A 26,021-nucleotide genomic window follows, 5' to 3' on the forward strand; every position below is an offset into this window, starting at 1 on the left:
GAATATAGACTTCATGCAATTAATGGAAGAAATTCAACCAACAACAAGAAGAACAAACAACAGTGAACCCCAGGAAGGAGACAAACTTAAGTACCAGATTGGGCATATATTAAAAATACCCAGTTTTCAACAAAATTGTGAAACATATAAAGAAATAGGAAAGTATGGCCTATGCCCAGGAATAAAAATCAACAGAAACTACCCTAGACAATGAAGACTTGGCACTAAACCAGAGAAAAACTTGAATGTGATATATTTTTAAAGAACTAAAGAATAAAAAACTTATCTCAAAACTAAAGTGTGAGAATGATGTGTCACCAAATATAGACTATGTACATAAATAAATAAAACTGTATTGTGCATATATTTCATTTTGCATCTCTATTTTATACATGATTGAAAAGGCAGCAGCATAAAGCAATAATAAGCCTATGCAGATGGTCACATGATATACAAAGTTACTGCATAATAACTAATTTTAAAAGGATTCATATAAAGCTTTATGTTTGCATGTTTATAATATATTATTGTGCTTATAATATATACGAAAGTAATATTTGGCAATAGCAGCCCAAAGGAGGTGGGTTTTAACAAACCTGTCTTGGGCTAAGGAAATGACTCCAGATGTAACAAGTCCATAAGAATAAAGGAAGAGGCCTGGGGTTGTAGCTCAGGGATAGAGTGCTTGCCTTGGACATGTGAGACCCTGGATTCCATCCTCAGCACCACATAAAGAAATAAAAAACAAAATAAACAACAACAAGTAAATAAAGGTTAAATTCTTAAAAAAAAAAAGAATAAAGGAAGAGAAGCAGAAATGAAGAAGAGAATAATTTAAAACATCTAAAAATATGCATTCAGTCTCCTCTTAGACTCTCTAAAAGACATAAAATTATATAAAGCTAAATCATATCATTCAAATAATATAAAATTATTAGTTGTAACCATAACAATGTATTGTCTGCTTTATAATAGCAAGTTAGGTAGGCAGATACTATATACATATAAAAAATAATAAAATTAAAAATGGGCTGGGGCTGGGGATGTGGCTCAAGTGGAAACACACTGGCCTGGCATGCGCGGGGCACTGGGTTCGATCCTCAGCACTATATAAAATAAGTAAAGATATTGTGTCCACCTAAAACAAAAAAAAATAAATATTTAGAAAAAAAAGTGGGCTGGGTGCAGTGGCACACACCTGTAATCTCTGCAGCTCAGGAGGCTGAGGCAGGAGGATCTGGAGTTTAAAGCTAGTCTCAGCCAGAGTGAGGCACTAAGCAACATTGACAGAAATGAAGAGATAAATGTCAATTTGACAATGAGAATTAGAAGCTTCAATATCTGACTTTCAATACTCAATAGAACAAGGCAGGAAATCAGTGCAGAAATAGAAGGGTTAGACAGCAGTATAAATCGACTAGATTTATCACACATCTGTAGAACACTCCATTCAAAACAGCTGAATACAGACTTCTCACATGGACATGAATCAGGGTCTAGAATAGACCACATGTTTGGCTATGAAGCAATTCACATTATATTTAAAGGAGTTAAATAAAAGTCACGGAGTAGGTTTTCTGACCACAATGGAATGGAAATCAATAAAAAAGGAAATCAGGGAAATTTACAAACTTTGGAAAATACACACATTGAGTGTATTCTTAAATACAAATTAAGAATACAATCAATGAGTCAAATAAATAATTACAAGAACATTAGAAAACTCTTTTAGATACATGAAAATGTAAGTTAAAGAATTAAAATACTGCTTACACAGAAATGTGTAATGCTAAGTAGCTATTAAAATAAGCAAGGTCTCAAATCAATAACTTGCCCTTTTGTTTCCAGACACTGGATAAAGAGAAAAAAAAATCAAACCTTTAAACAAACAGAAGGAAAGGAATAATAAAAGTGAATGAGGAAATTACTGCAATAGGAAATGTCAAAGCAGAAGTAAAAAAAAAATCAATAAACCCCAAAGTTGCTTTTTAAAAATTTCAAAAAAAAAATTGGCATTCAAAAAAATTGAAGTAGAAAAGCACTTTCCAACTCCTTAAGGCCAGTTTTACCCTAATATCAAAACCAGAAAAAGATACAATGAGAAAAGTATACAAACAAAGAGCTCTTTTGAATTTAAACAAAATAATAATGATTAATAATAATCATGATAATAAAAAGAAAAAAGAAAACCCTCAACAAAATCCTGGCTAACCAAATCAAGAAACTAAGAAAGAATTATACACCAGGATGAGGGAAAACTTATTCTATGATTGAAAGTTTCTTTTTAAATCTGAAAGTCAGTTAACACAATACAACATAAAAATAGAATAAAATACAAAGGTGCCATGATTATCTCAATAATCAGAGGAAAAGGCATTTAATAAAAGTCAATTTTGTGATTAAAAAAAAACTAAATAACAATAAAAAGAAATTTCCTCAACCTGATGAATGGCATCTATGATAAAACAACAACAACAAACATCCCAAATAACATCATGGTTGATGGTAAAAAACGGCATGCTTTTTCTTTAAAATCGGGAGTAAGTTATAAGCATGTTTCTGAAACTTCTATTTGACACTGTACTAGAGGCTATAGCCAGAGCAGTTAGGCAAGAAAATAAAAACATTTAGATTTGGAAATAAAGAAGTGAAGCTTTTTCTGTGTGTAGATGACACGATCATGTATGTAGAAAATCCTAAGTGCTCCATTAAAACATGATTAGAATTAAAAACCAAGTTTAGGACATCCTTGGGATGATGCAGGAGACCTAGTCAGCAATTCTCAACTCCTCCACAGCTCAGAAAAAAGGCAGTGAAAGTACAGCTGTTCTGAGAGGTGGGTGACAGAATGAACACTCTGACACCTGATATTGGACAGCTTGAGATCTGGAGAGACTTGGAGTTTGGTTATCAGAGCAGAAAATAAGGAAAGAATTCCTTGATCTTGAACCCTGACCAGGTTAGATAGGGTCAGTGGGTAAGATAGCAAGCAGGAGAAGCCCACAAGCTTACTTCTTTGGCAGTAGATGGAAAGAAAGGGAGACCAAGATAAAACAGGACAGGAGCAGCCAAGACAGTACAGGAAATCACACAACTCAGCTAAAAGCTTGGAAGGGCAGGACAGCCATTGTAGAGAGCCCACAGTTAGTCAGCCTCCTAGAAGAAATAAAATCAATACAGCTTCTCTCCACCAAAAGATAGTGACAAATAAAACCATAGGGGGATATCTCTGAAGAGATTGTCTCACTAATCCATCTAGAAGGAACTTGTGGAGGGTCCGCTGGTAGCTGCAGGCTACTGAAGTCCCTTCCCCCATATCTTATAAAAGGGGAGTGGGGTGGAGCTGGCCCAAGAGCTGATCACTCCTGAGAAGTACTACCTTCAACTCTGGTACTCCTAACAGCCTCAGCAGGACCTCAGGTGAATACAGCCAACTAACACCCTTCTCCGCTACAAGGATGGGTAAAATTCCAGTGAGCTGCATCAGCCAGCCAGAAGGTTTTTGTGTCATAGGCTGCCCCCAGAGAGACTGTGCTCCCAGGCCCCACAGTTGCAGATAGCCACCAAGCACTTAAACTACAAAGAAACCCAGCAAAGGGCAACAGTACTCAGAAATTCATAGGTGCCATTCCTAAGAGGACAAATGAAGGCAAGCCATCAGACACCCTACCTCAGTCACAGTGACAGGTGAAATCTGGTGATCTGCAGCAGCCAAGATGGAGGCTCCTGTGTTACTCACATACCACCCACAACTCCCAGGCCCTCCCTACAGTTGCTGACAACAACCAAACCTCAGGATCACTATCAACAAGCCCCTGTAGAAAGAGCCAGTGCTCAACATTCCACAATGGGTTAGCCTCAGCCCTGAGCCCTGCACCCTACACCCCACCCCACCCCCAACAGAAATAGTCAGCAGACACAGTGTCCTCCAAACCTGCAGATTTGAACTGCATCAAAGTTCAAAACTTTTGTGTTTTGATCAAAATCATCAACAGCACACACAAGGGCAGAAAGTATTTGTAAGTCTTCCCATAAGGAAATTTTTAACAGTAGAGAGACAACACACATTAAAACATTGGAAAGGACTGGAATAGATGATTCTCTAAAGAAGTTGTACTAATGACCAATAACACATAAAAAAAGTTCAGTGATGCCAGTCATTAGGAGATGTATATCCAAACCTCAGTGAGAAATGACTTCACCCCAGGAGGCTGCTTGTGTTTAAAAAGATAGAAAGTAGCAAATGTTGGGAAGACTGGAGAATCTGGTACCCCATTCATTATTGGTGGGAGTGTAGAGTGTTTGGAAAACTTTTTTGATTCCTCAAAAATTTAAACATAGAGCTACCTTTTGACCCATCTAAACTAAAATAATAACTTTTAAGCTTACATGATCTTCTAAGTTCCCATCTTTGCTTCTCCTTACACCATTTCCTATTCCATGGTCTGTCTTTGGAATGGAAACTTGCCATTTCTATTTTACTCTTATTTTCTGTAGTGAGCGTTCTGTATGTCTTGTGTACATATTGTAGTCTCTTAGGTATTTGTTGATTAAATTCTTGGATTTGTATGAGAGAAGATCATATATTTGCCTTAAAATAATGGGAGTAGGGCTGGGGTTGTAGCTCAGTGGCTGAGTGCTCGCCTCACATGCGTGAGGCACTGGGTTCGATCCTCAGCACCACATACAAAAGTAAATAAATAAAAACAAAAATATTGAAAAAAATTTAAAAAAATAATAATGGGAGTAAATTCTGCAGCACCTCCAAAATCTTCATAGGCATTGTTAGAATCATCCTCTTCAACTTGGAACCGAGAACAGGATTTGTAGATTTGTTTCATAAGTCTAATTATGTTCAACCTGAGAAAAATACAGAGAGTAGTAAGACCTAGCCAGGGTCAGTAAAGACATTCTGTTTCCATAGAGTTTTGTTCTAATTTTGTTAGAACAGTGGAACTGGAAGTAGATACCTTCCCAAATCATATTTTAAAAAATTTTATCTGGTTTTTGCCCTAAACAAAATGTTGTCATTTCTACCATGATATATCCCTCAATATGAGTGGGGATTTGAAGGCTGTAGCTCATCTAGTCATTTTCAAATAATTCTGAAACATAAAGATTTAATTTTATTAAAATAGATTAAGGTCATATGGGAATATAGATAGCAATTAACATTAGATTATCATGACAGCATAAACTGAGACTTCTTGTATTCCCAAGGTTCTTATTTTCTTTTATAAAATCATGAACATTTCAATTGAAAACAGTTTTAAAAATAAAGTATGCCTGATATTTATGCCATTAAAAGATAAAAAAAAAATCAAACCTGGAGTTGAAGTTGATTCATGATTATAACCAAGTTTACATGTTTCGGTGGTAGTAGATTTTAAAGCTAAAGAGCTAATTCAATTCAATTTGTCTCATTTCAAAGCATTTATATTATCCAGATTATGGCTTTTCATAATCTACAATCTATGATAAATTGGATGAAGACATCAGATACAGCCCATTGGATAGACACATCAGAGTCAACCACTGACTGTCCACCTGGATTGGAATATTTGGCTGAGGTATAATAATGTGTTTCTTCACTTATTTGATCCATAATACCATGAATATAGATTCTGCCATATTATATATTATGCTATAAAATTTTTGACTATATGTTAAACTACTATAATATTAAGATTTTTACATATTATTTGAATATAAATGTCCATTTTCACTGCGATATTAAACTTGCATTTTAAATGTTATAATATTATTATTTACAAATTTATTCTCTAGGAAGCCCACTTAAGAATAAATGCCTACTTTTTCTGGGTGTGGTGGTGAATACCTATAATGTCACCATCTCAGGAGGCTGAGGCAGGAAGATCAAGAGTTCAAAGCCAACCTCAGCAAAAGCGAAGACTTCTTGTATTCAAGCAATTCAGTGAGACCCTGTCTCTAAATAAAATACAAAATAGCGCTCAGTGGTTGAGTTCCCCTGAGTTTAATCCCTGGTACCAAAAAAAAAAGAAGAAGAAGAAGAATAAATGCCTACTTTTAAAATATGGAAATGGATTTTGAATTTGTAACTTAAAATTAACTCCTGAAATCCTCATTTCACCTAATGTTTTTGTATTAGGTGCCTGGTATGTAAATGTGAAATATGAAGAATTAGGAAATTGTCTCTCATTTTGTACCAGATTGTCTGAGATTGAATTAGTTTGTTTATCCTGTCAATTCAGATTCAATTTCCTGTGATAATGTCTCTGAAAAATTAACTTTGGCAATTCAGATGTCTGTAATAACTGATCACATTTTATTTTGTAATACTTTAAAAATAAAATGGTATGCATTTTCCTTCTTTGAAAAGATTGCTTACTTTTTCAATTCTTAATTCGAAATAGTCATGCATTATTATAAAATACAACAAACAAAATATAGTAAAATTTGGGCAAAAGCTATATGAAAATTTTTATTTCAAATTAACAGCATAGGGTTGGGGTTGTAACTCAGTGGTAGAGCACTTGCCCAGCATGGATGTGGCACTGGGTTCGATCCTCAGCACTACATAAAAATAAATAAATAAAATAAAGTTATTATTTCCATCTACAACGAAAAATATTTTATAAGAACAAAAACAAAAATAAATTAACAGCATAGATAGTTCTCTCTGAATTCCAAAAATATATCAATAATATTGCCAAAATATTGGTAAATAAATTTTTGTTAACCAAAATATTGGGTACATTAACAATAGATAAAAGTAAAACTTTTTATAAATTAAGACTTCTCCATTTGCCTGTTTTTTTCACTAAAATAAAATTCAAAATTTAATTTTAGCCTCGCTAGCTAAAGAAGCGTATTATATTAGCGTATTATAGAAGATGTGTGGCAAAAACATCAGAGATATTGAAAATTGATCAATTTCTTTAAATGTATCAAAATATTTATTTATTTTTTTGTGTTGGTACACTTTAAATTTAGTCTGATTATTTTTGCTCCAACAGGTAAATCAGTTGACAGTGTGTCATCGTTTTGATATGGAAGGTATGTACTCAAACACTGATGTATTTGCTCCTTCTTGAAGATGTAATGTGTTTTGCTGTAGTTAGATCAGCCTCTAAAAATATAAATTGCCCTTTTGGAGAAAACTAGGCCCTGGGGGCAAAGAGACTCCCAGAAGGCCCTTAGATGAGGAGGTGAGTACAAGGCAGTTTTCTGGTAATGGAAAAATATACCTGCCTCAGGATTGTGCCTGAAGGGGCTAGTCTTCACTTTCAGCTTTGCTAAACACAGGTCTGCCTTCTCAAATGTTTTTTTTTTTCATCCTGAATTCCTGAAATACAGATATCCACTGAAGCAGTGATTGCAGGTTTATTTAGGAATTCTGCTAGTAGAAGCAGAATCAGCTAAGTTTTTATCAAGTCTGAGAAATTAAATTGTCCACTAAGAATCCAATTTTTTATCTTTATGTCACCTTATTTCCTTCACGCAGATGAAATTGTAACCCACGTAAACAAAATTTTTCATTTTAAACATGGTAAAGTCATTACTGATGACTTTGTTGTATACATTTTCTGACTAAAATAGGCATTTGTGTTTTCTAACTCATAAAAACCTTTCTAGTTTGCTATTTAACAGCAGTTCTTTGAGTTTTTTTTTTTTTTCATGCTGCATTGCATTAAGATGTTTCATTTTCATGAAAGTCATTTACTCCAGAAATACCACTGCATACCTACCATGAACAAGGCATGTGCTAATCACCTTGAGAGAATCAGAGAAGAGTCAGACCTGGGTTGCCCTGACGGGTTTGCTCTGAAGCCTGAGGAATAAATATGCTTAAAGAAAATATTTGTACTGCAGTCCCAAGGTCGTGAGAGAATTTGTAAAAACTAGTTGGTGGATACAAAAGAGAGGAACAATGAAAGTTGCTCATAATTTAAAGTCACAAAAATAGCGGGAAGACTCTAAGCATCCATGTGTAAGGAGCTAGTTCTCTAAACCAGTGGTTCTCAAAGTATGGTCCCTGGAATAGCAGCATCAACATCTTCCAGGAGCATGTTAGAAAAACAAGTCCCCGGGTTCCGTCATAGGCCCAAAGTGATCTAATATGTAATTTACACAAGTCTCACATCAGTATTACTAACAAATCACCTTCTTGTTTCATTCTCCAGTCCTCTGTTATTTGGAAGCTAATAAAACATACGAGGTCATGAATAATCAAGGACATAGAATTTATGTTGTAGAAGAGCAAAGTAATTGGTTCCTGCGATACCTCTGTGGATTGGCCAGGCCGTTTACCATGACGATTTATGATAACACAGGTCAAGTCGTGATCACTGTGCATAAAGGTCTAGGAGGCAGCTGCTGTTGCTGCATTCGCTGCCACAGCTGCTGCCCACAGAAGGTCAGTAACTGCTTCTTGCACCACAAGATTGACAATGTATTTGACATTCTTCACAAGGACCTCAAAGCAAGGCAGTATGATAAAAGTCAGACATTGGATTTGGTTACAGAAAATTATCTGGAATGAAGTGTCAGAAAGAGAACTAAATTTTTGTTCCACATGTCCACAGGCTGAGAGTTACTGATAACATGGTCAACTTTTTCTCAGGCAATGAAGGTCACACGATCTTTAGGGTTTTTTGTTTGTTTGTTTGTTTTTAATTCTAAAATATCTAAGCATCCATCCAAAGCTTCATTTTTGACTTTGGTCATTTATAATCCAGATAAGTGACAGTTTTGAGTTTCTCAGTTTTATAGTTCCTACCATGCTTCAAACTATTATTTTGGGTTGTTTCATGAGATGGATAGTCAAGCACAGCCACAAGAGAATCCACAGAAGCAGCACAGGAGAGCAAATCTAGTTATACTCACAGGTTCTAGAGATAGTCACCTCGAAGCACTAGGGAAACACCTGTGGAGTGGCTTCACCAAGCAGGGAAGGAGAGAGTTGGGATTCATGGGCATGAGTCTTTGAGTATTGTTGATGCTCTCTTTCATCTGTCTATCCATTTGTTTATCTGTTTGTCTTTCTACACAATATGTATTGGAAGAAGAATAGAAGAGACTCTGCATCAATAGGGGAAGTTTATTTTGGCAATTAATTTTCAGAAACATTACCAAGACATGTCAATGGAAAAGGAAACTTCTACTTGATGGGTGTATTTCTCCTTATTTAAAAGTTCCTTTTTAATAATTCCCAATAGTGACTAGTTATTGAAAGTCTTTAGGTCTTGAAAATATTCTATTAGGGATAATGTAATTATTTTAAGTTTTTTATATATTACAAAAATATATAATATATTTGTAATGTTTATATATTTATCAATTTATACATTTATAATGTTATATATTATAACAGTATTTTAATTGAAATCTTTCTCTTCATGTTGCTTATATAAAGCATCCATCTGTACAAATTTACCCTTTACTCTTTGACTTTTACAAATTCATGAAGCTTGCTTTGTAGTCTTTTTAAATGTTTGTTTTCTATTTTGTGATAGAAAAGTACAAAATTTTCACTTCTTTAACTGATTGTATTTTTATATATAAATATATGAATGTATGTGTTTATTACTTACTTCCTTTTCATGCTAGTTAGGAACTGTAATATAATGTTGACAAGAAGCAGAAGAGAAAATAGCCTTGAATTTTGTCCTGTTTCAGAGGAAAGAATTCAGTCTTTAGGTGTGATGCTATATGTAAGTTTTTGAAAGATAGTTGTTATTCAGTTGAGAAAGATCCCATCTGATTCTAATTTTCTGATTTTATTAGTACTTACTTTTATACTTTGTCAATTTTTTTCCTATGGATTTTAAGTATATGATTTTTCTCTTATTCTATAAGTATGGTGGAAATAGCAAATATTCTTTTTTAACATTAAATCAGCCTTCTATTCCTGGAATAAATCTGCTTTGAACATGTTTCATTTATGTATTTCTGGGTTCAGTCTGCTAAGCCTTTGAGTCTGTATTTATAATATATCAGTCTAATTTTCCTTTAAATCTTTATGTGATTTTAGAATTTAGGATGATGTGGGTCTCATAAAAGGCATATCTGTATTTTTTCCTTCTTCCTTTTCTTTTCTGAAAGAGCTTTTGTAGGATTAGAATTACATCTTTTTTCAATATCTGTATTCCACAGTGAAGCCATTTCATCCTTGAGATGTAAAGGACTTTAATATTAAATTCAAAATTTCCTTAACAGCTCTAGTGATATCTGTTTTTCTATTCTTAACTTCATTTTTATAATTTGTTTTTTTTCATATACTTTGCCGATCTCAGTTGTTGAATTTATTGGCATAAAGTTCTTGATTCATTTCTATATTGTTCTAAGTTTACAAGCTTCGTAACAATAACTGCTCTTGCATTCCTGATATCTGTAATTTGTGATTTTATTATAATGTTGTATTTTTATACCTTTATTTATTTATACGTGGTGCTGCGGATCGAACCCAGTGCCTCACACATACTAGGCAAGTGCTCTACCACTGAGCTACATCCCCAGGGCCCTAATTTGTGATTTTTGGTATGCTTACTTTATGAATTGTATTGATCTTTTCAAATAATCATCTTTTCATCTCATTTATTCTCTCTGTTTTTGTTCATCACTCATTGATTTGTTTCCTCTAATGTTTATTGATTCCTTTTTTCTACAATTTTTCTTGGCTTATTAGATTGAAAACTTTTAATTCTGGCTCTAAATCTTTTTCCACTTTTCACATGCGCATTTAGAACCATATTTATTTATATGTATTTATTTATGTGTCTTTAGAACTGTATGTGTACTATATATAAATGTTCAGGACTAATTATGTCCTTCTGTAAGCACTAGTTAGATATAAGTTGGATAGGCTCTATTTAATTATTACTCATTTCAAATATTTTCTAACTTTTCTACACTGTTTCACTTCATCTAAGAGTTGTGTCAACAGACTCTGACAGTCAGGACATAGAAACCTCACAGTAATCTGATAAAAAGGAAGCTGATAATAAAGAATTACAAAGCTGTGATAGGCAAGTATCATGATGTCATAAAGAAAGCATGAAGGGGCACACCTGTGCCGAGAGAGCCATACCCACAGTATAGGGCAGGGCTACAGTTCAGCCTTGGTGGAGAAGGTATGCAGCAGCCAGCAGCTGGAAGGTACAGAAAAGCTGCCTGAGCCAGAGCTGGTCCACAGCACCACGAGGGAAACCTGTCTGTGGTGCAGGCATGCTGTGGTGGGAGATGAGCATGCAGGTGACTGGGTTTCCTCTGTGGATGCCAGAGCTGGTAGGCAGGCAGGCAGAGGCCACTGGAAAGACACTCTGGGTCTGAATCCTGGGATATGCTTGTCCATATGGGGAGATGAATGGAAAATAAATCTCAGGAACACAGCTGAGAAGCAGCTAATAAGTGAACATAGGAGGGAGGGGTCTTGGGGATGCAGCCCTAGAATGTATAGTAATCGCCACATCAGGAATACCCAGTCTGGTGAGGTTGCAGACCAGGACTGCAGGTTTATGGAGATAATATACAAGCTTGATATGCTGCAAGGGCAGAATACCAGTGAATGTCCCCAGACTCTTGCACAGCTAAGCAACCACGAAGAAGGAGCAAGAAGGCCAGGTGGAGGGCAAGGTCACTGCACCCAGAGGTAGGAAAAGAATCCCTCTGTCTCATGCAGTGTCCCTCCGGTGACCTCTACTGACAAGGCTTACTCTCAAGTTCATTGTAAAGGAGAAATGCTTAAAGTCCCAGAGCAAGTAGAGGAAGGGTCAATTTGGAGCTGAGAGGTAATCAAGTTGATAACTGACACCATTACTTAAAAGTGCACTTGTAATTTTCTAAATTTTTAAGGTGTTTTTATATCTTCGTATTATCTACTTCTCATTCAATTCTGTTGTAGTTAGGGCACATGCTGTGTATTATTTCAATCTTTCAAAATTGACTATGAAGTATTTACTGGGCCAGCATCAGGTCTACCTTGTGGAATGTTCCATGTGGATCTGAGAAACTGGGTATGGTGCTAGTGGATGAAAGTTTTCACAGTGTCCGTTCGTTCAAAATTGCTATTAGACCAATCACATTTCCTATCTCTTTACTGACCTTCCACCATCATTGTGTTGTGATTGGATAGAAACATATGTGTATATATGTTTTATACACACACTGTTTTGGTCAGATTTTTCAGTGTTCTGACTAAAAGGCCTTACGAGATCAATTTTAGAGGAAGAAAAGTTTATTTGGGGGCTCACAGTCTCAGAGGTCTCAGTCCATAGAAGGCTAACTCCACTCCTGGGGTCTTGAGGTGAAGCTGATCAAGACGGAGGAGCAAGGCAGAGGGAAGCAGCACATGATCAGGAAGCAGAGAGGCCACCTCCTTAATCCCATCAGGGGATTGATTCACTGATTGGGTTAAGGCTCTCACAACCTATTTATTTCTCCTCCAAACCTATTTGCATTGTCTCACACATGAGCTTTCTTTCCAGTACCAGGGATTGAACCCAGGTGCATTCTATCACCGGGCCACATCTCCAGCACCTTTATTTTTTAATTTTCTGACAGGGTCTCACTAAGTTGCTGAGGCTGGCCATAAATTTGTCATGCTGTTTCCTCTACCTCCTGGTCACTGGGATGAGAGGCATGCAGAGTTTCCATTTCTTGAGGGCAGGTTCCAGTGGAAGCTCACTCTTGTAGGAACTTTGGAACTTTTTATGATGACACTGGATGTCCACAGCAATATTGGGTCAACATTAATTCCTATCACGTCTCTCACGCATTCCTATTTGCTTGTAGAACATTTTGAATTTTTATGGTGATCCCATAGAAGAGTACAGGTCTAGAGATTGCAATTCTATTTTACTGCAAGATATTAGACATATAGCATCTAAGTTCTTTCTGAATCTGTCTTGTCCATTGATCTCCTCCACCTTTATTTGAACGTCTTTCTTTCACCCCAGATCTCCCTGTCTTGCTCAGTTGAGTTAAAATTGTTCCAGACATTTCTTGCCAGTGTTAAGTACAGTTTTGTTATGAAAGGGAGATTTGGGTTTTTAAAATTTTTTATTTGTTCTAATTTGTTATACATGGCAGCAAAATGCATTTCAATTCATTGTATACAAATGAAGCACAACTTTTCATTTCTCTGGTTGTTCATGATGTAGAGGCACACCTTTCATGCAAATATACATGTACCTAGGGGAATGATGTCTGTCTCATTCCACCATCTTTCCCACACCCATGTCCCTTTCCCTCCAATCTCCCCAACGCTCAATCCAAAATTCCTCCATTCTTCCCTTGCTCTGCACCCCCCAACTCAACTACATTATGCATCAGTATCCACATGTCAGAGAAAACCTTTGGCCTTTGGTTTTTGGGGATTGGCTTATTTCTCTTAGCATGATATTTTCTAGCTCCATCCATTTACCTGCAAATGCCATGATTTTATTTTCTTTTAGTGCTGAGTAATATGCCATTGTGTGTGTGTGTGTGCGCATATATATATTAGTTTCTTTATCCATCCATCTATTGAAGGTCATCTACTTTGGTTACACAATTTAGCAATTGTGAATTGAGCTGCTATGAACATTGAAGTGGCTGCATTACTGTAAGATGCTGTTTTTAAGTCTTTAGGGTATAGACCGAGGAGTGGGATATCTGGGTCAAATGGTGGTTCCATTCCAAGTCTCCATATTGCTTTCCATATTGGCCGCACCAATTTGTAGTCCCACCAGCAATGCATGAGCGTATCTTTTCCCCCACATCCTTGCCAATACTTATCATTGCTTGTATTCCTGATAATTGTCATTCTGACTGGAGATGAAATCTTACAGTAGTTTTGATTTGCTTTTCTTTAATTACTAGAGATGCTCAACATTTTTTTTTTCATATATTTGTTGATTGATTGTATTTCTTCTTCTGTGAAGTGTCTGTTCAGTTTCTTAACCCATTTATTGATTGTGGGTCATATATTTTTTTTGGTGTTAAGTTTTTTGAGCACTGGAGATTAGTGCTCTATCAGATGTGTGTGTGGTAAAGATTTTCTCCCACTCTGTAGGTTCTCTCTTCATATTGATTGTTTCCTTTGCTGAATAGAAGTTTTTTGTTTGTTTGTTTGTTTATTTTTTTTTAGTTTGAATTTATCTCATTTATTTATTCTTGGTTCTATTTTTTGTGCTTTAGGAGTCTTGTTAAGGAAGTCAGGTTCTAATCTGACATGATGAAGATTTGGGCCTACTTTTTTCTTCTATTAGGTGCAGGGTCTATTGTTTAATGACCATATGGTCCTTGATCCACTCTGAGTTGAGTTTTGTGCAAGGTGAGAGATAGGGGTTTTATTTCATTTTGCTGCATATGGATTTATAGTTTTCCCAGCACCATTTGTTGAAGAGGCTATCTTTTCTCCAATGTATGTTTTTGACACCTTTGTCTAATACAACTGTATTCATATGGGTTTGTCTCTTTGTCTTCTATTCTGTACCATTGGTCTACATCTTTATTTTGGTGCCAATACCACATCATTTTTGTTACTATAGCTCTGTTGTATAGTTTGGTACCAATATCATGTTGTTTTTGTTACTATACTTCTGGTATTATGATGCCTCCTGCTTCACTCTTCTTTTTGAGGATTGCTTTGACTATTCTGGGTCTCTTATTTTTTCCAAATTAATTACGTGATTGCCTTTTCTATTTCTATGACGAATATTGTTGGGATTTTAATTGGAATTACATTAAATCTATATAATGCTTTTGGTAATATGGCCATTTTGACGATATTAATTCTTTCTATCCAGGAATATGGGAGATCTTTCCATCTTCTAAGGTCTTCTTTAATTTCTTTCTTTAGTGTAATGTAATTTTTGTTGCAGGAGTCTTTCACCTCTTTCGTTAAGTCCCAAGTATTTTTTTTTTTTGAGGCTATTGTAAATGGGGTAGTTTTCCTCATTTCCCTTTCAGAGGATTTGTCACTGATGTACAGAAATGCCTTTGATTTATGGGTGTTGAGTTTATATCCTGCTACTTTGCTGAATTCATTTATTAGTACTAGAAGTTTTCTGGTGAAATTTTTTTGATCCTCTAACTATAGAATCATGTCATCAGAAATAGTAATAGTTTGAGTTCTTCTCTATTCATATCTCTTTAATTTCTTTTGTCTGTGTAATTTCTCTGGCTAAAGTTTTAAGGACTATGTTGAATAGAAGTGGTGAAAGAGGGAATACCTGTCTTGTTCCAGTTTTTAGAGGAATGTTTTCAAGTTTTTTTTCCATTTAGAATGATGTTGGCTTTGGGTTGAGCATAGGTAGCTTTTACAGTGTTGAGATATGTTTCTGTTTTCCCTAGTTTTTCTAGTGTTTTGAACATGAAAGGGTGCTGTATTTTGTCAAATGCTTTTTCTGCATCTATTGATATGATTATATGACTCTTTAAGTCTATTGATGTGATGAATTACGTTTATTGATTTCCATATGTTGAACCAACCTTGCATCCCTGGGATAAATTCCACTTGATCATAGTGCACAATCTTTTTAAATAAGTTTTTGTATGCAATTTTCCAGAATTTTATTGAGAATTTTGGGGTTTATGTTCATCAGGGATATTGGTCTGAAGTTTTCTTTCCTTGATGTGTCTTTGTCTACTTTTGATATCAGGGTGATAAAAACCTCATAGAATGAGTTTGGAAGGATTCCCTCTTTTTCTACTTCATGGAATAATTTGAGGAGTTTTGATCATAATTCTTTTTTGAGGGTCTTGTCGAATTCAGCTAAGAATCTGGTCCTGGGCTTTTCTTGGTTGGTAGGCTTTTGATGGTGTCTTCTATTTCATTGCTTGCAATTGACCTCTTTAAATTGTGTATGTTCTTCTGATTCAGTTTGGGCATATCATATGTCCCTTGAAATTCATTGATGTCTTTGAGATTTTCTATTTTGTTGGAGTATAAATTATCAAGTAATTTCTAATTATCTTCTGTATTTCAATGGTGCCTGTTGTGATATTCCCTTTTTCATCATGAATTCTAGTAATTTGAGTTTTCTATCCCCATCTTTGCACTGGGGTTGTTAAGGGCTTATTAATTTTATTTATTTTTTTCAAATAACCAGCTTTTTGTTTTGTCAACATTTTCAATTGTTTCTTTGTTTCAGCTTCATTGATTTCAGTCCTGATTTTAATTATTTCCTGTCTTCTACTACTTTTGGTGTTGATTCTTCCTTCCTTTGCTAGGGCTTTGAGATGTAATATCAGATCATTTATTCGTTGAATTTTCATTCTTTTAATGAATGATCTCAATGCAATGAACTTTCCTCTTAGCACTGCCTTTCTAGTGTTCCAGAGATTTTGATATATTGTATTGGTGTTCTCATTTACCTCCCAAATTTTCTTTTATATTCTCCCTGATGTCTTCTAGTATCCATTTGTCATTCAATAGCATATTGTTTAGTCTCCAGGTGTTGGAGTGTTTCTATTTTTTATTTTATCATTGATTTCTAATTTCATTCCATTATGATCTAATAGATTGCAGGGTACTATCTTTTTTTTTTTTTTTTTTTTTTTTTTGTATTTTCTAAGTCTTGCTTTGTAGTTAACATATGGTCTATTTTAGAGAAGGATCCATGTGTGGCTGAGAAAAAAGTATATTTGCTTGTTGATGGATAAAATATTCTACATATGTCTGTTAAGTCCAAATTATTGATTGTATTATTGAGTTCTATAGGTTTTTTTTGTTTGTTTGTTTGTTTAATTTTTGTATGGAAGATTTATCCAGGGATAGAGAGGTGTGTTAAAGTCACCCAGTATATTGTGTTGTGGTCTATTTAATTCTTGAAATTGAGATGGGTTTGTTTGATATATGTGGATGCTCCATTGTTTGAGGCATAAATATTTACGATTGTTATGTCTTATTGATGTATTATTCCCTGAAGCAGTATGAAATGTCCTTCTTTATCCCTTCTGACTAACTTTGGTTTGAAGTCCACTTTATCTGATATGAGGATCTAAACCCCCACTTGTTTACGTGCTCCATGTGAGTGGTATGTTTTGTCCTATCCTTTCACTTTCAGTCTGTGGATGTCTTTTGGTAGGAGGTGAGTCTCTTGAAGACAGCATATTGTTAGGACTTTCTTTCTTTCTTTTTTTTTTTAGTCCAGTCTGCCAGTCTGTGTCTTTTAATTGATGAGTTTAGGCGGTTAATATTCAGGGTTATTATTGAAATATGGTTTGTATGCCTGGTCATTTTGGTTTAATTTTGGTTTGTAACTTGACTTGGTTTCTCCTTTGATTAGCTTTTCCTTTAGTGTAGTTCCTCCTGTGCTGATTTTAATTGTTGTTTTTCATTTCCTCCTCATGGATATTTTGCTGAGAATGTTCTGTAGTACAGGTTTTATCATTGTAAATTCTTTTAGCCTTTGTTTATCATGGAAGATTTTTATTTCATTATCAAATCTAAAGCTTAATTTTGCTGAATATAATGTTGTTTGGCATCCATTTTCTTTCAGAGCTTTGTATATGTGATTCCAGGATCTCCTAGCTTTGAGGGTCTAGGATGAGAAATCTGCTGAGATTCAAATTGGTTTTCCCCTATGTATAATCTAAATTTTTTCTCTTGTGGCTTTTAAAATTCTATCCTTATTCTGTATGTTAGGCATTTTCATTATAATGTGCCTTGGTGTGAATCTGTTGTAATTTTGTACATTTAGTGTCCTGTAAGCCTCTTGCATTAGATTTTCCAATTCATTCTTCAGGTTTGGGAAATTTTCTGATACTATTTCATTGAAAAAGTTGTGCATTCCTTTGATTTGTATCTCTGTGCCTTCCTCTATTCTGATAAGTCTCAAATTTGGTCTTTATGTGTTATCCCATAATTCTTGGAGGTTCTGTTCACAGTTTCTTACCATCTTCACTGTGTGGTCAACTTTATTTTCAGGATTATATATTTTGTCTTCATTGACTAAGCTTCTGTCTCCCGAGTGATCTAGTCTGTTGGTGATGCTTTCTATTAGAGCTTTAATTTGGTTTATTTTAAGTGTTTCTGTTTGTATTTTTTTTTTCAGAATCTCTCTTGAAGTAATTTTGTTTCCTGCATTTGCTCTCTTATCTCTTCATTGAAGTGATCACTTGTTGTCTCTATTTACTGTCTTAAATCATTCATTACTTCACAAATGTTATAAAATACAATCAGTAAAGGGAAGGCAGGCAGGAAGAAAATAGAAGTATATTTACAAAAAGCAATGTCTCTCAAATGCTTCTTCCTAGGTCTTTTTTCTTTCTCTCTCTGTCTCTTTAGAAGCAACTAGCATTTTGAGTTCTTTATATATTCTTTCAGTTGTTCTATAAATTTTTGTGTAATATATGCATGTTGATGCTGTTCTTATGGGAATATGGTAGCAAATTATTTATAATTGTGTTCTACCCCATAACTATATAACTTGAAGACTGTCAGTATCTATAGAACTTCTCCAATCCTTTAAATGGCTACAGAATAATCTGTTATACGGATACACCATAATATATTCAACAATGCCTAATACATTCTGATGAACAGGGCTTTATGTAGCAATGGGAACATAGGATTCCAATGAATTCACACTTGCACTGTCGAAAATACAGAAGTGCATGAGGTACTAGATAAATAAGCAGTTCTTGTTGTTATTGGAATTTAAGGCTTATCTCATGTGAGTGGTGGTCATTTTTTAAAAAAATCCTCGTAAGTACCTAAAGAGAGTGTTATTGTGCCTCTTTCCCAAATGCAAAGGGAATTTAGAGACATAGTTACTTGTCCACATTTCACACAGCTAGTAAGAAGCAGAGGCAACATCTAAATCCTGGGTCTCTTCAATTCCATGTCCATTCCCCAACATAAGCTTCCTTAACCACAGAAAATTCTGTGCAAACATAGTGAAGTTAGCGGGTGGCAATTAACTAAGTATAGTGTTACTTGCAAATCTGACATCTCATTGGATCAATATTATGTCTTTCAATCTTTTGTAGTTAATAGTTGAAGCTCCACCTGGGAAAACAATTGGGTATGTTCATCAAAAGTTTCACCCTATTTGGCCAAGTTTAAAAATAAAAAATCAGAAAAAGGAGGATGTACTGAAAATCAAAGGACCATGTTTGGTTTCTGGATGTCTCAGGAATCTAAATTTTAATGTGAGTAATTCATATTTTTTTAAGATTATCATTGTCAAATTAGTTAATTATTTGATTATTTTCTAATATTTAAAATAATTAATGTGATTAAAAAAATAAAAACCTATACTGTTTACATTGTTACTATACTTACTGTTTTTTCCCAAATGAACTACTAATTCACAATATCCTTGTTTAATTAAGTCCTAGAAGTTCATGTAATTTATAAAAAAAATTTTTAAAGCTATCTTTTTTGTTTATGCTTACCAAACAACAAGTTTTGTATTTAATATCTCAAGTAATATTATAAGAAAAGAGTTATACTTTATTTCAATGGACAATGACATATTCTGACAATAATTACAAATTATATATTACTGTTAAGTAATATAGCTTTTGCTTTTCATAAAATTCTAAAACTTGTATGATACAATTTTTTTAATTTTTATTTTTTTTTAGATGTAAATGGATCTTTTACTTTATTTATTTATATGCGGTGTTGAGGATTGAACCTAGGGCCTCACACATGCCAGGCAAGTGCTCTACCACTGAGCCACAACTCCAGCCCTGATAAAATTTTTAATAAAATTTTATTTTATTACTTAAATTATTTAAAATTTTAATAAAATTTTATTATACAAGTTTCAGAATTTTATGAAAAGCAAAAGCTTTATAAAATTTTATTAAAAATTTTATCTGCTTGCAAATTTACTTCACAGATGATGACCAATATCCAGGAAACAATCTTAGAAACCAACTACTAACTATGCTAAATATAGTTAATAAAATTAAATGACTGAACACATTTATTTAAATCTTAAGATTCCTAAACAACAAAAAATAATGCATTATTTGAGAAGATATTACATATGCAAAGCAGTGTTTTCCAAAATTTCATCAAGGACATTGTTGGTTGGTTGCTTTTTAATATCAAAAATGTCTAATCAGAAAATCTTCCTGACTCTCTTTCCTTCCCTAGAATCATGTAAATTCACTTTAGTAATATGAATTCTGATTAGTACCGGCACAAAATAATTAAGGAAAACATGCTTAATCAAATTAATGGTTACAATATTTTTAGTTTGGAAAATAGTATAACGAGCACACAGAACTCTGTTTTAAGTTGGAAACCAAAGTAACAGAGTGATCAATGTATATAACTGTGGAAGCTGAAGCCACTTTGGCTTTTTTTACTGACAGCAAACAACAAAATGCTTTGTGTGCATTTTTCTATTTCTCACAATAGGATACAACAAGTCCTACTTTATTCTAACGTCTCCAAAACTTTCTCTAAGGTGTGTAAGACATTTCCTATTTCTTCTAACTTTGAGCAAAACAATTTTAAAGAAGGCACTCTTGGTAAGTTCTCAGAATGAGGGACAGGAAGGGAGGTCCTGGTTCTGTAGGCAGTGTTCCCCTGGATGACTATGGACAATGTTTTTGGCCATGAAGAAGAGGAGAGAGAAAATACAGTAGCCAGGACTAGGGTTAAGCAAGTAAGGTATACAGCACAGATGTAGAACTTAAGGGACGCTAAAAAAAAACCCCAAAACAAACAAACAAAAACCTTAGTAATTAAGATGATAGTTGAATGTGATATTTTTAAGAAATCAAAATTAATTCAGAAAACTCCATTATTAGCAAATATCCATTACTTAAGCACTGCATAACTTGCCTTCCTGCTTTGCCCTGATCTTGTGTCTGGCTGGATGAGCTCAAGGAAGCGTAGGTACTTTGAGAAGTCAGTCCTTAGCAAGTTCTGATTTTAAAGTCAAAGGAACCAAAGGAAAGGGAAATGTTGGAGGTGCCTCAAGGATGAATACTCAGTCTCTTTTTGGGAATGAGATTTAAGACACATACAGGGAATTAGCTTTATATAGGCATGGAAATGGCCTATTTGTCATAGTGGGAAAGAAGCAGGGAATTCTGGTGAGAATACAAAGACTTTGTAAGGCCGGAGTCTGGAAAATTAGTAAGTTCCTGCCTAGTAGCTTCTATTTTTTCCATAACATAGGAGACGAGATGTTTTGCTCAGGTTTCTGAACAGAGTGCAGAAGGTTGGACGTAGTTCATCAAAACTCTTTCATATTTCTCTTTCTCCAAATTCCTTAACACCTCTCACAGGGGTATGCATGACCAGCCCTGCATGCCTCTCTTGCCAATTCATTCTTGCAACTAGCCCCCTCACTTCACTCCAGCTACACTCCCTCTTAACTCCCAACATGCTGCTGTCTCTCTCTGGGATGCTTTCTTTCTCTTAATTCCTCTTTTAAAATTCTTTCTGGTCCTCTAAGCCTCAGTTTAAATGATGCTATCCCCAAGTCCTTGCTCTAAAGTCATCCCCATGGTCTATTTTAGTTTGCTTCTTGTCTCTCCGTTGGATTCCATCATATGGCCACTCCTCTCCCTGTATGGCACTATTACAAGGAGGATTTTCCCCAGGCTTGTTCTTTTATATTTGCCTGAGTATCTCTTATGAGGAAGGAAGGAATGTTGTTTTGTGTAAGAAGTGATGTTCCAGGGAATCTCGATGGTTAAAGGTGGGCTGAGGAAAAGATGTAGGCAATTGAGATCACTTATAGAAGAGCTAACTATGAAAGAGCTGAAAATCTAGTGCTTTTCATTTTGCAAATAAAGTGATTTTCGTATCAAATTTAAGCAAATAACAAAACTAAGCTTATGTGTTTGGGTGGGAGGGGTGTGTGCCCATGTGCGTATTAGTTATATGTAATTTGTAAAGCTAATCTTATGCAGAAATTATCTACAGGTGCTTTTTTTTCCCCTGGCAAGTTTGTGCCCATGTTGCATAATCTTTTAATGGTAGGACAAAATAAGTGTTATTATAACTCATAAGGTTCAGAGTAAGTAATTAAAATAGGTGCAAGAATACTTTTGCATTTTAATGATATATCTGTCCTTTTAGATATTGTCTGTGGGTGATGAAAGAGTTATTGGAAATATTTCAAAACTTTGCCCTGGATTTGTGAAAGGATTGTTATCAGATGCTGATTCATTTAAAATCCAGTTTCCATATGATCTTGATGTTAAAATCAAAGCACTGATGCTTGGAGCAAGTTTGTTCATTGTGAGTCTATTTTCATTACATTGGCTGAAAATTACATTTTCTTATATTACCGTAACCTTTGTTAATATTTCTTCTCAAATCATTTGAATCAATTGCAAATTGTGCCTCTTTGGTCTAGTCATCAGTCTCCAAATCACACCATAGATTCAGTATTCACACAGCAAAGAAGCAAAAACCAGTGTTCTATAACCACAATAATCAAAGTCCTTTGTATTTATAAAAATTCACACTAAGTTATTGATAATAGGAACAAATTGGTTCATTCAATATGTATTATTATACTTACTTGTATTTCAGACATTTGAAATTTTGCTGGTAAAGTTTTTGTTTAATTTAAAAAGAAATGTATTGTTCATTAGGAAAATATACATATTGTCTTAATCCATCATGATGCTATAACAAAATACTTGAGACTGGGTAACAGTATCAATCTCAAGATATAGAGATCAATGCTAAAATGTTAGAGACTGGCAAAGCTATCATCATAATGAGAACTTTATATACACCTCCAAATTGTTACTAGATATGAGACGTAATCTTAGTTATCTATAAGATAAACAAAATTTAAAAACTGATATTTTGCACTTATGTAGACCACTTTATCCAATAATTACATAGCACACATTGTTCTCAAACAAACACTGTTTACAAACATTGATTTTATAGAGATCCCAGAATCAAGTCTCAACAAATCTTAGGGGATCAGTATCATCAAGGTCTTGGTTGTCTGAGAAAATGAGACTAATTTAGAACTTACTAACGTTAAATACTTTTAAATGTATATGCAAGAAAAATGTAAATAATTAAAGAATAAAAAGATATAATGGAAAATTAGAGCATCAACATATAATAAATCAGTACATATAAAAATTCTTTGTTCCATCCAGCATTTAAAGAAGGTGCATGACTATGAATACTTATTAAAGAAAGGGGGAAAATTAATGAGCCAATCTCCATTAGTTAAAACTGACAAACCAGTAAAAGAACAGATGAAACCCAAAGGAAGCCTAATGAAGGAGATGTTGAATAATGGAGCAAACAAAGATAAAAGAACAAACAACACTCATACTTCAGTCTCTAAATTGAAAAGGTACCAATCAATAAATGGGCTAAGGAACTGAACAGGAGAAGAAACACAATCAGTCAACAAACATATGAAAAAATGTTCATCATCTCTAGCAATTAGAGAAATGCAAATCAAAACTACTTTAAAATTTCATTTCACTCTCCAGTCAGAATGGCAATTGTCATGAACACAAGCAATAATAAGTGTTTGGTGAGGCTGTGGGGGAAAAGGCACACTCATACATTGCTGGTGGGACTGCAAATTGGTGCAACCACTCTGGAAAGCAGTATGGAGATTTCTCACAAAACTTGGAACAAAACCACCATTTGACCCAGTGATCCCACTCCTTGGTTTATACCCAAGGACTTAAAATCAGCATACTACAGGGTTGCGGCCACAACATTATTTATAGCAGCTCAGTTCAAAATAGCTAAACTATGGAACCAATCCAGATGCCTTTGAACAAATGAATGGCTGTAGAAACTGTGGTATATATACACAATGGAATATTACTCAGTTTTAAAGAAGAACGAAATTATGGCATTTGCAGGTAAAAGGACAGAACTAGAGAATATCATGCTAAGAGAAATAAGCCAATCCCCCAAAACCAAAGGCCAAAGGTTTTCTCTGAGAAGCGGATGCCTATCCATAGTAGGGGGTGGGGCTAGGGAAGAATGGAGGAACTTTGGTTTGGGCAGAGGGGAATGAGGGAAGGGGAGGGGGTTGTGGGGATGGGAAGGGCGGTGGAATGAGATGGACCTTATTACCCTCTATACATGTATGATTGCACAGCTGGTGTAACTCTGCACCATGCACAGCCAGAGGAGTGAGAAGTTGTGCTCCATTTGCGTACAATGTGTCAAAATGCATTCTACTGTCATGTGTAACTAATTAGAACAAATTTTAAAAACTTTAAAAAATTTAACAGATTTTTCAAATCAGGGAAACCACAAAGTTATACACTGCTAAATTCCACTATCTGTAACTTCCATAACTCAAAACAAATCATAATGTTAAATGTTTAAAGGCAAACAAAGGTATGTATGTACAAACAAAGGTATGTATGTACTACAAATATGAATAAGAAATAATATTCTCATTTTAACAAAAGTACATATAAATGAGAAAAAAACCCATCAGATTCCCAATGGTAACGCACACAGGCTATGGAAAAAATCCACACAACCATCAAAGATGGAATACAAATAACCAATAAATAGAATAAAACTTTTCAAAAACACAAATAGAAAGCAAAAATAAGTAAATAAACAAATGACAGAATGCCCTTTTTCATTGATGACACGGAAATGTTTTTGTTTCTAATGAAGAACTTTCAATGTCAATGAAGGTTGTAGAAACCAGGTGCTCATGAGCTACAGGTACAACTTTTAGGGAATAAATTGCAAAAATGTATCAACATTTCGTATTCATATTCTCTCAGATGCAGACAAATAATTTTGCAAAATCTTTACATTAAGTCACAATATATTATCTATCTAGCAAGCTTCACTCAAATAGCTAAAAGTTAACCCTCCCCCAAATTTAAAAGCATGAGATACCTCTAAATTATCATGCTAAGCAGATGTTAAAACAAACTAACTAACGAAGACACAAAATAAATATTCTCAAAGAATTTTAATGACATGATCCCCTTAGGTTATTTCATGCACTGAAACAATGGGTAGGGACAGCAGGGTTCTCCTATAGTCCCAGCCACTTGGGAGGCAGAGGCAGAAGCATCACAAGTTCAAGGCCAGCCTGGATAACTTGGCAAGATGCTGTCTCAGTATATAAAATTAAATAGGCTGGGATGTAACTCAGGGATATACCACCCCTGGGTCAATCCCCAGTATCAGAAAAAGAGAAAACAGAAAAGCTGAGTAGAATGTCAGCATATTATAATATCTATTATGTGTGTCTAGAAGGAACTTGAACAAAAGTATTAATGATAGATTCTTAGAAGAAAGAGAATATATAACTTTTTCCCTTCTCTTTTCTAATTTTCTACAAATATACATGAATAAAAATGCATATGTGTATATTCATATTTTGGGGATGCAGAAAAATGTGCATGATCTTTATAGTAACTAGAAATAAAATTTTTATATTTCATGTACATGTGTATATATGTCTATATACATATAAAACAAAATAGAACTAGTTACTGTTCTCTAAGGGGCTTTATACTCAAATTTGTTAATTTGGTGTTTTTAAGGGCAGCCAATAATTCTTATATTCATTTGTAGAATGTGGTACCTCAAAGGTGTGATCCTGAAAATTCTGTTGCATAATATATTTTATAATCATGGTATTATAACACAAGACCTAAAAAACATTCTCAGATCTAGCACCTCTAGCTCTTTCTACTATTAAGCCAAACTAATTGCATTTATTTTTCATGTTTATTCTAGGATTACATGTATTTTGAACTCTGTCCCTAAGCGTCATCCTGAAAGACTATGGCAGAGATTACTATCATTAAGTTTTGCCAGCCAGCCCTCAGCAAAATTAAACAACTTGCCCTTAAAATATCTAAATAAAATTTATTCTGCAAAAACTATTTGTATACTTTTTTACCTATATTAAACCATAATAAACTTTAGTAAGTTAAAATAATTATTGTATTTAGCTCAGGACTCTGATGCTGGACAAATACAAATTCTCCTGGCCAGAACCTGCTCCCTCACGTGCATACAGTCAATTAACAGATTGCCCAGGGACTGACTCATCCCAGAAGACTTCATTTGCCTATCTGGATGATAGCTGGAG

General features: G+C 34.5%; 1 protein-coding gene across 1 annotated transcript; it reads left to right on the forward strand.

The window, feature by feature from the left end:
* The first annotated feature begins 5,486 nt into the window (after positions 1 to 5,486).
* LOC114091404 (phospholipid scramblase 2-like) lies at positions 5,487 to 25,752 on the forward strand. The gene is made up of 6 exons (XM_071614926.1): positions 5,487 to 5,570; positions 6,999 to 7,038; positions 8,166 to 8,398; positions 18,961 to 19,122; positions 22,025 to 22,186; positions 25,664 to 25,752. Exons 1-6 carry the CDS (start codon positions 5,487 to 5,489, stop codon positions 25,691 to 25,693), a joined length of 711 nt encoding a protein of 236 aa, XP_071471027.1. The 3' UTR covers positions 25,694 to 25,752.
* Positions 25,753 to 26,021: the final 269 nt, after the last annotated feature.

This window comes from Marmota flaviventris, chromosome 8 (assembly GCF_047511675.1).
Source record: "Marmota flaviventris isolate mMarFla1 chromosome 8, mMarFla1.hap1, whole genome shotgun sequence".
Lineage (NCBI taxonomy): Eukaryota > Metazoa > Chordata > Mammalia > Rodentia > Sciuridae > Marmota > Marmota flaviventris.

Bases quoted from the DNA above. Each gene is read 5' to 3' on its own strand.
- LOC114091404 (XM_071614926.1), top strand. From the start codon at position 5,487: ATGAAGACATCAGATACAGCCCATTGGATAGACACATCAGAGTCAACC. The intron at 19,123-22,024 runs GTGAGTAATTCA...CTGTCCTTTTAG, and splicing joins TCAGGAATCTAAATTTTAAT to ATATTGTCTGTGGGTGATGA. The intron at 22,187-25,663 runs GTGAGTCTATTT...TGTTTATTCTAG, and splicing joins TTGGAGCAAGTTTGTTCATT to GATTACATGTATTTTGAACT.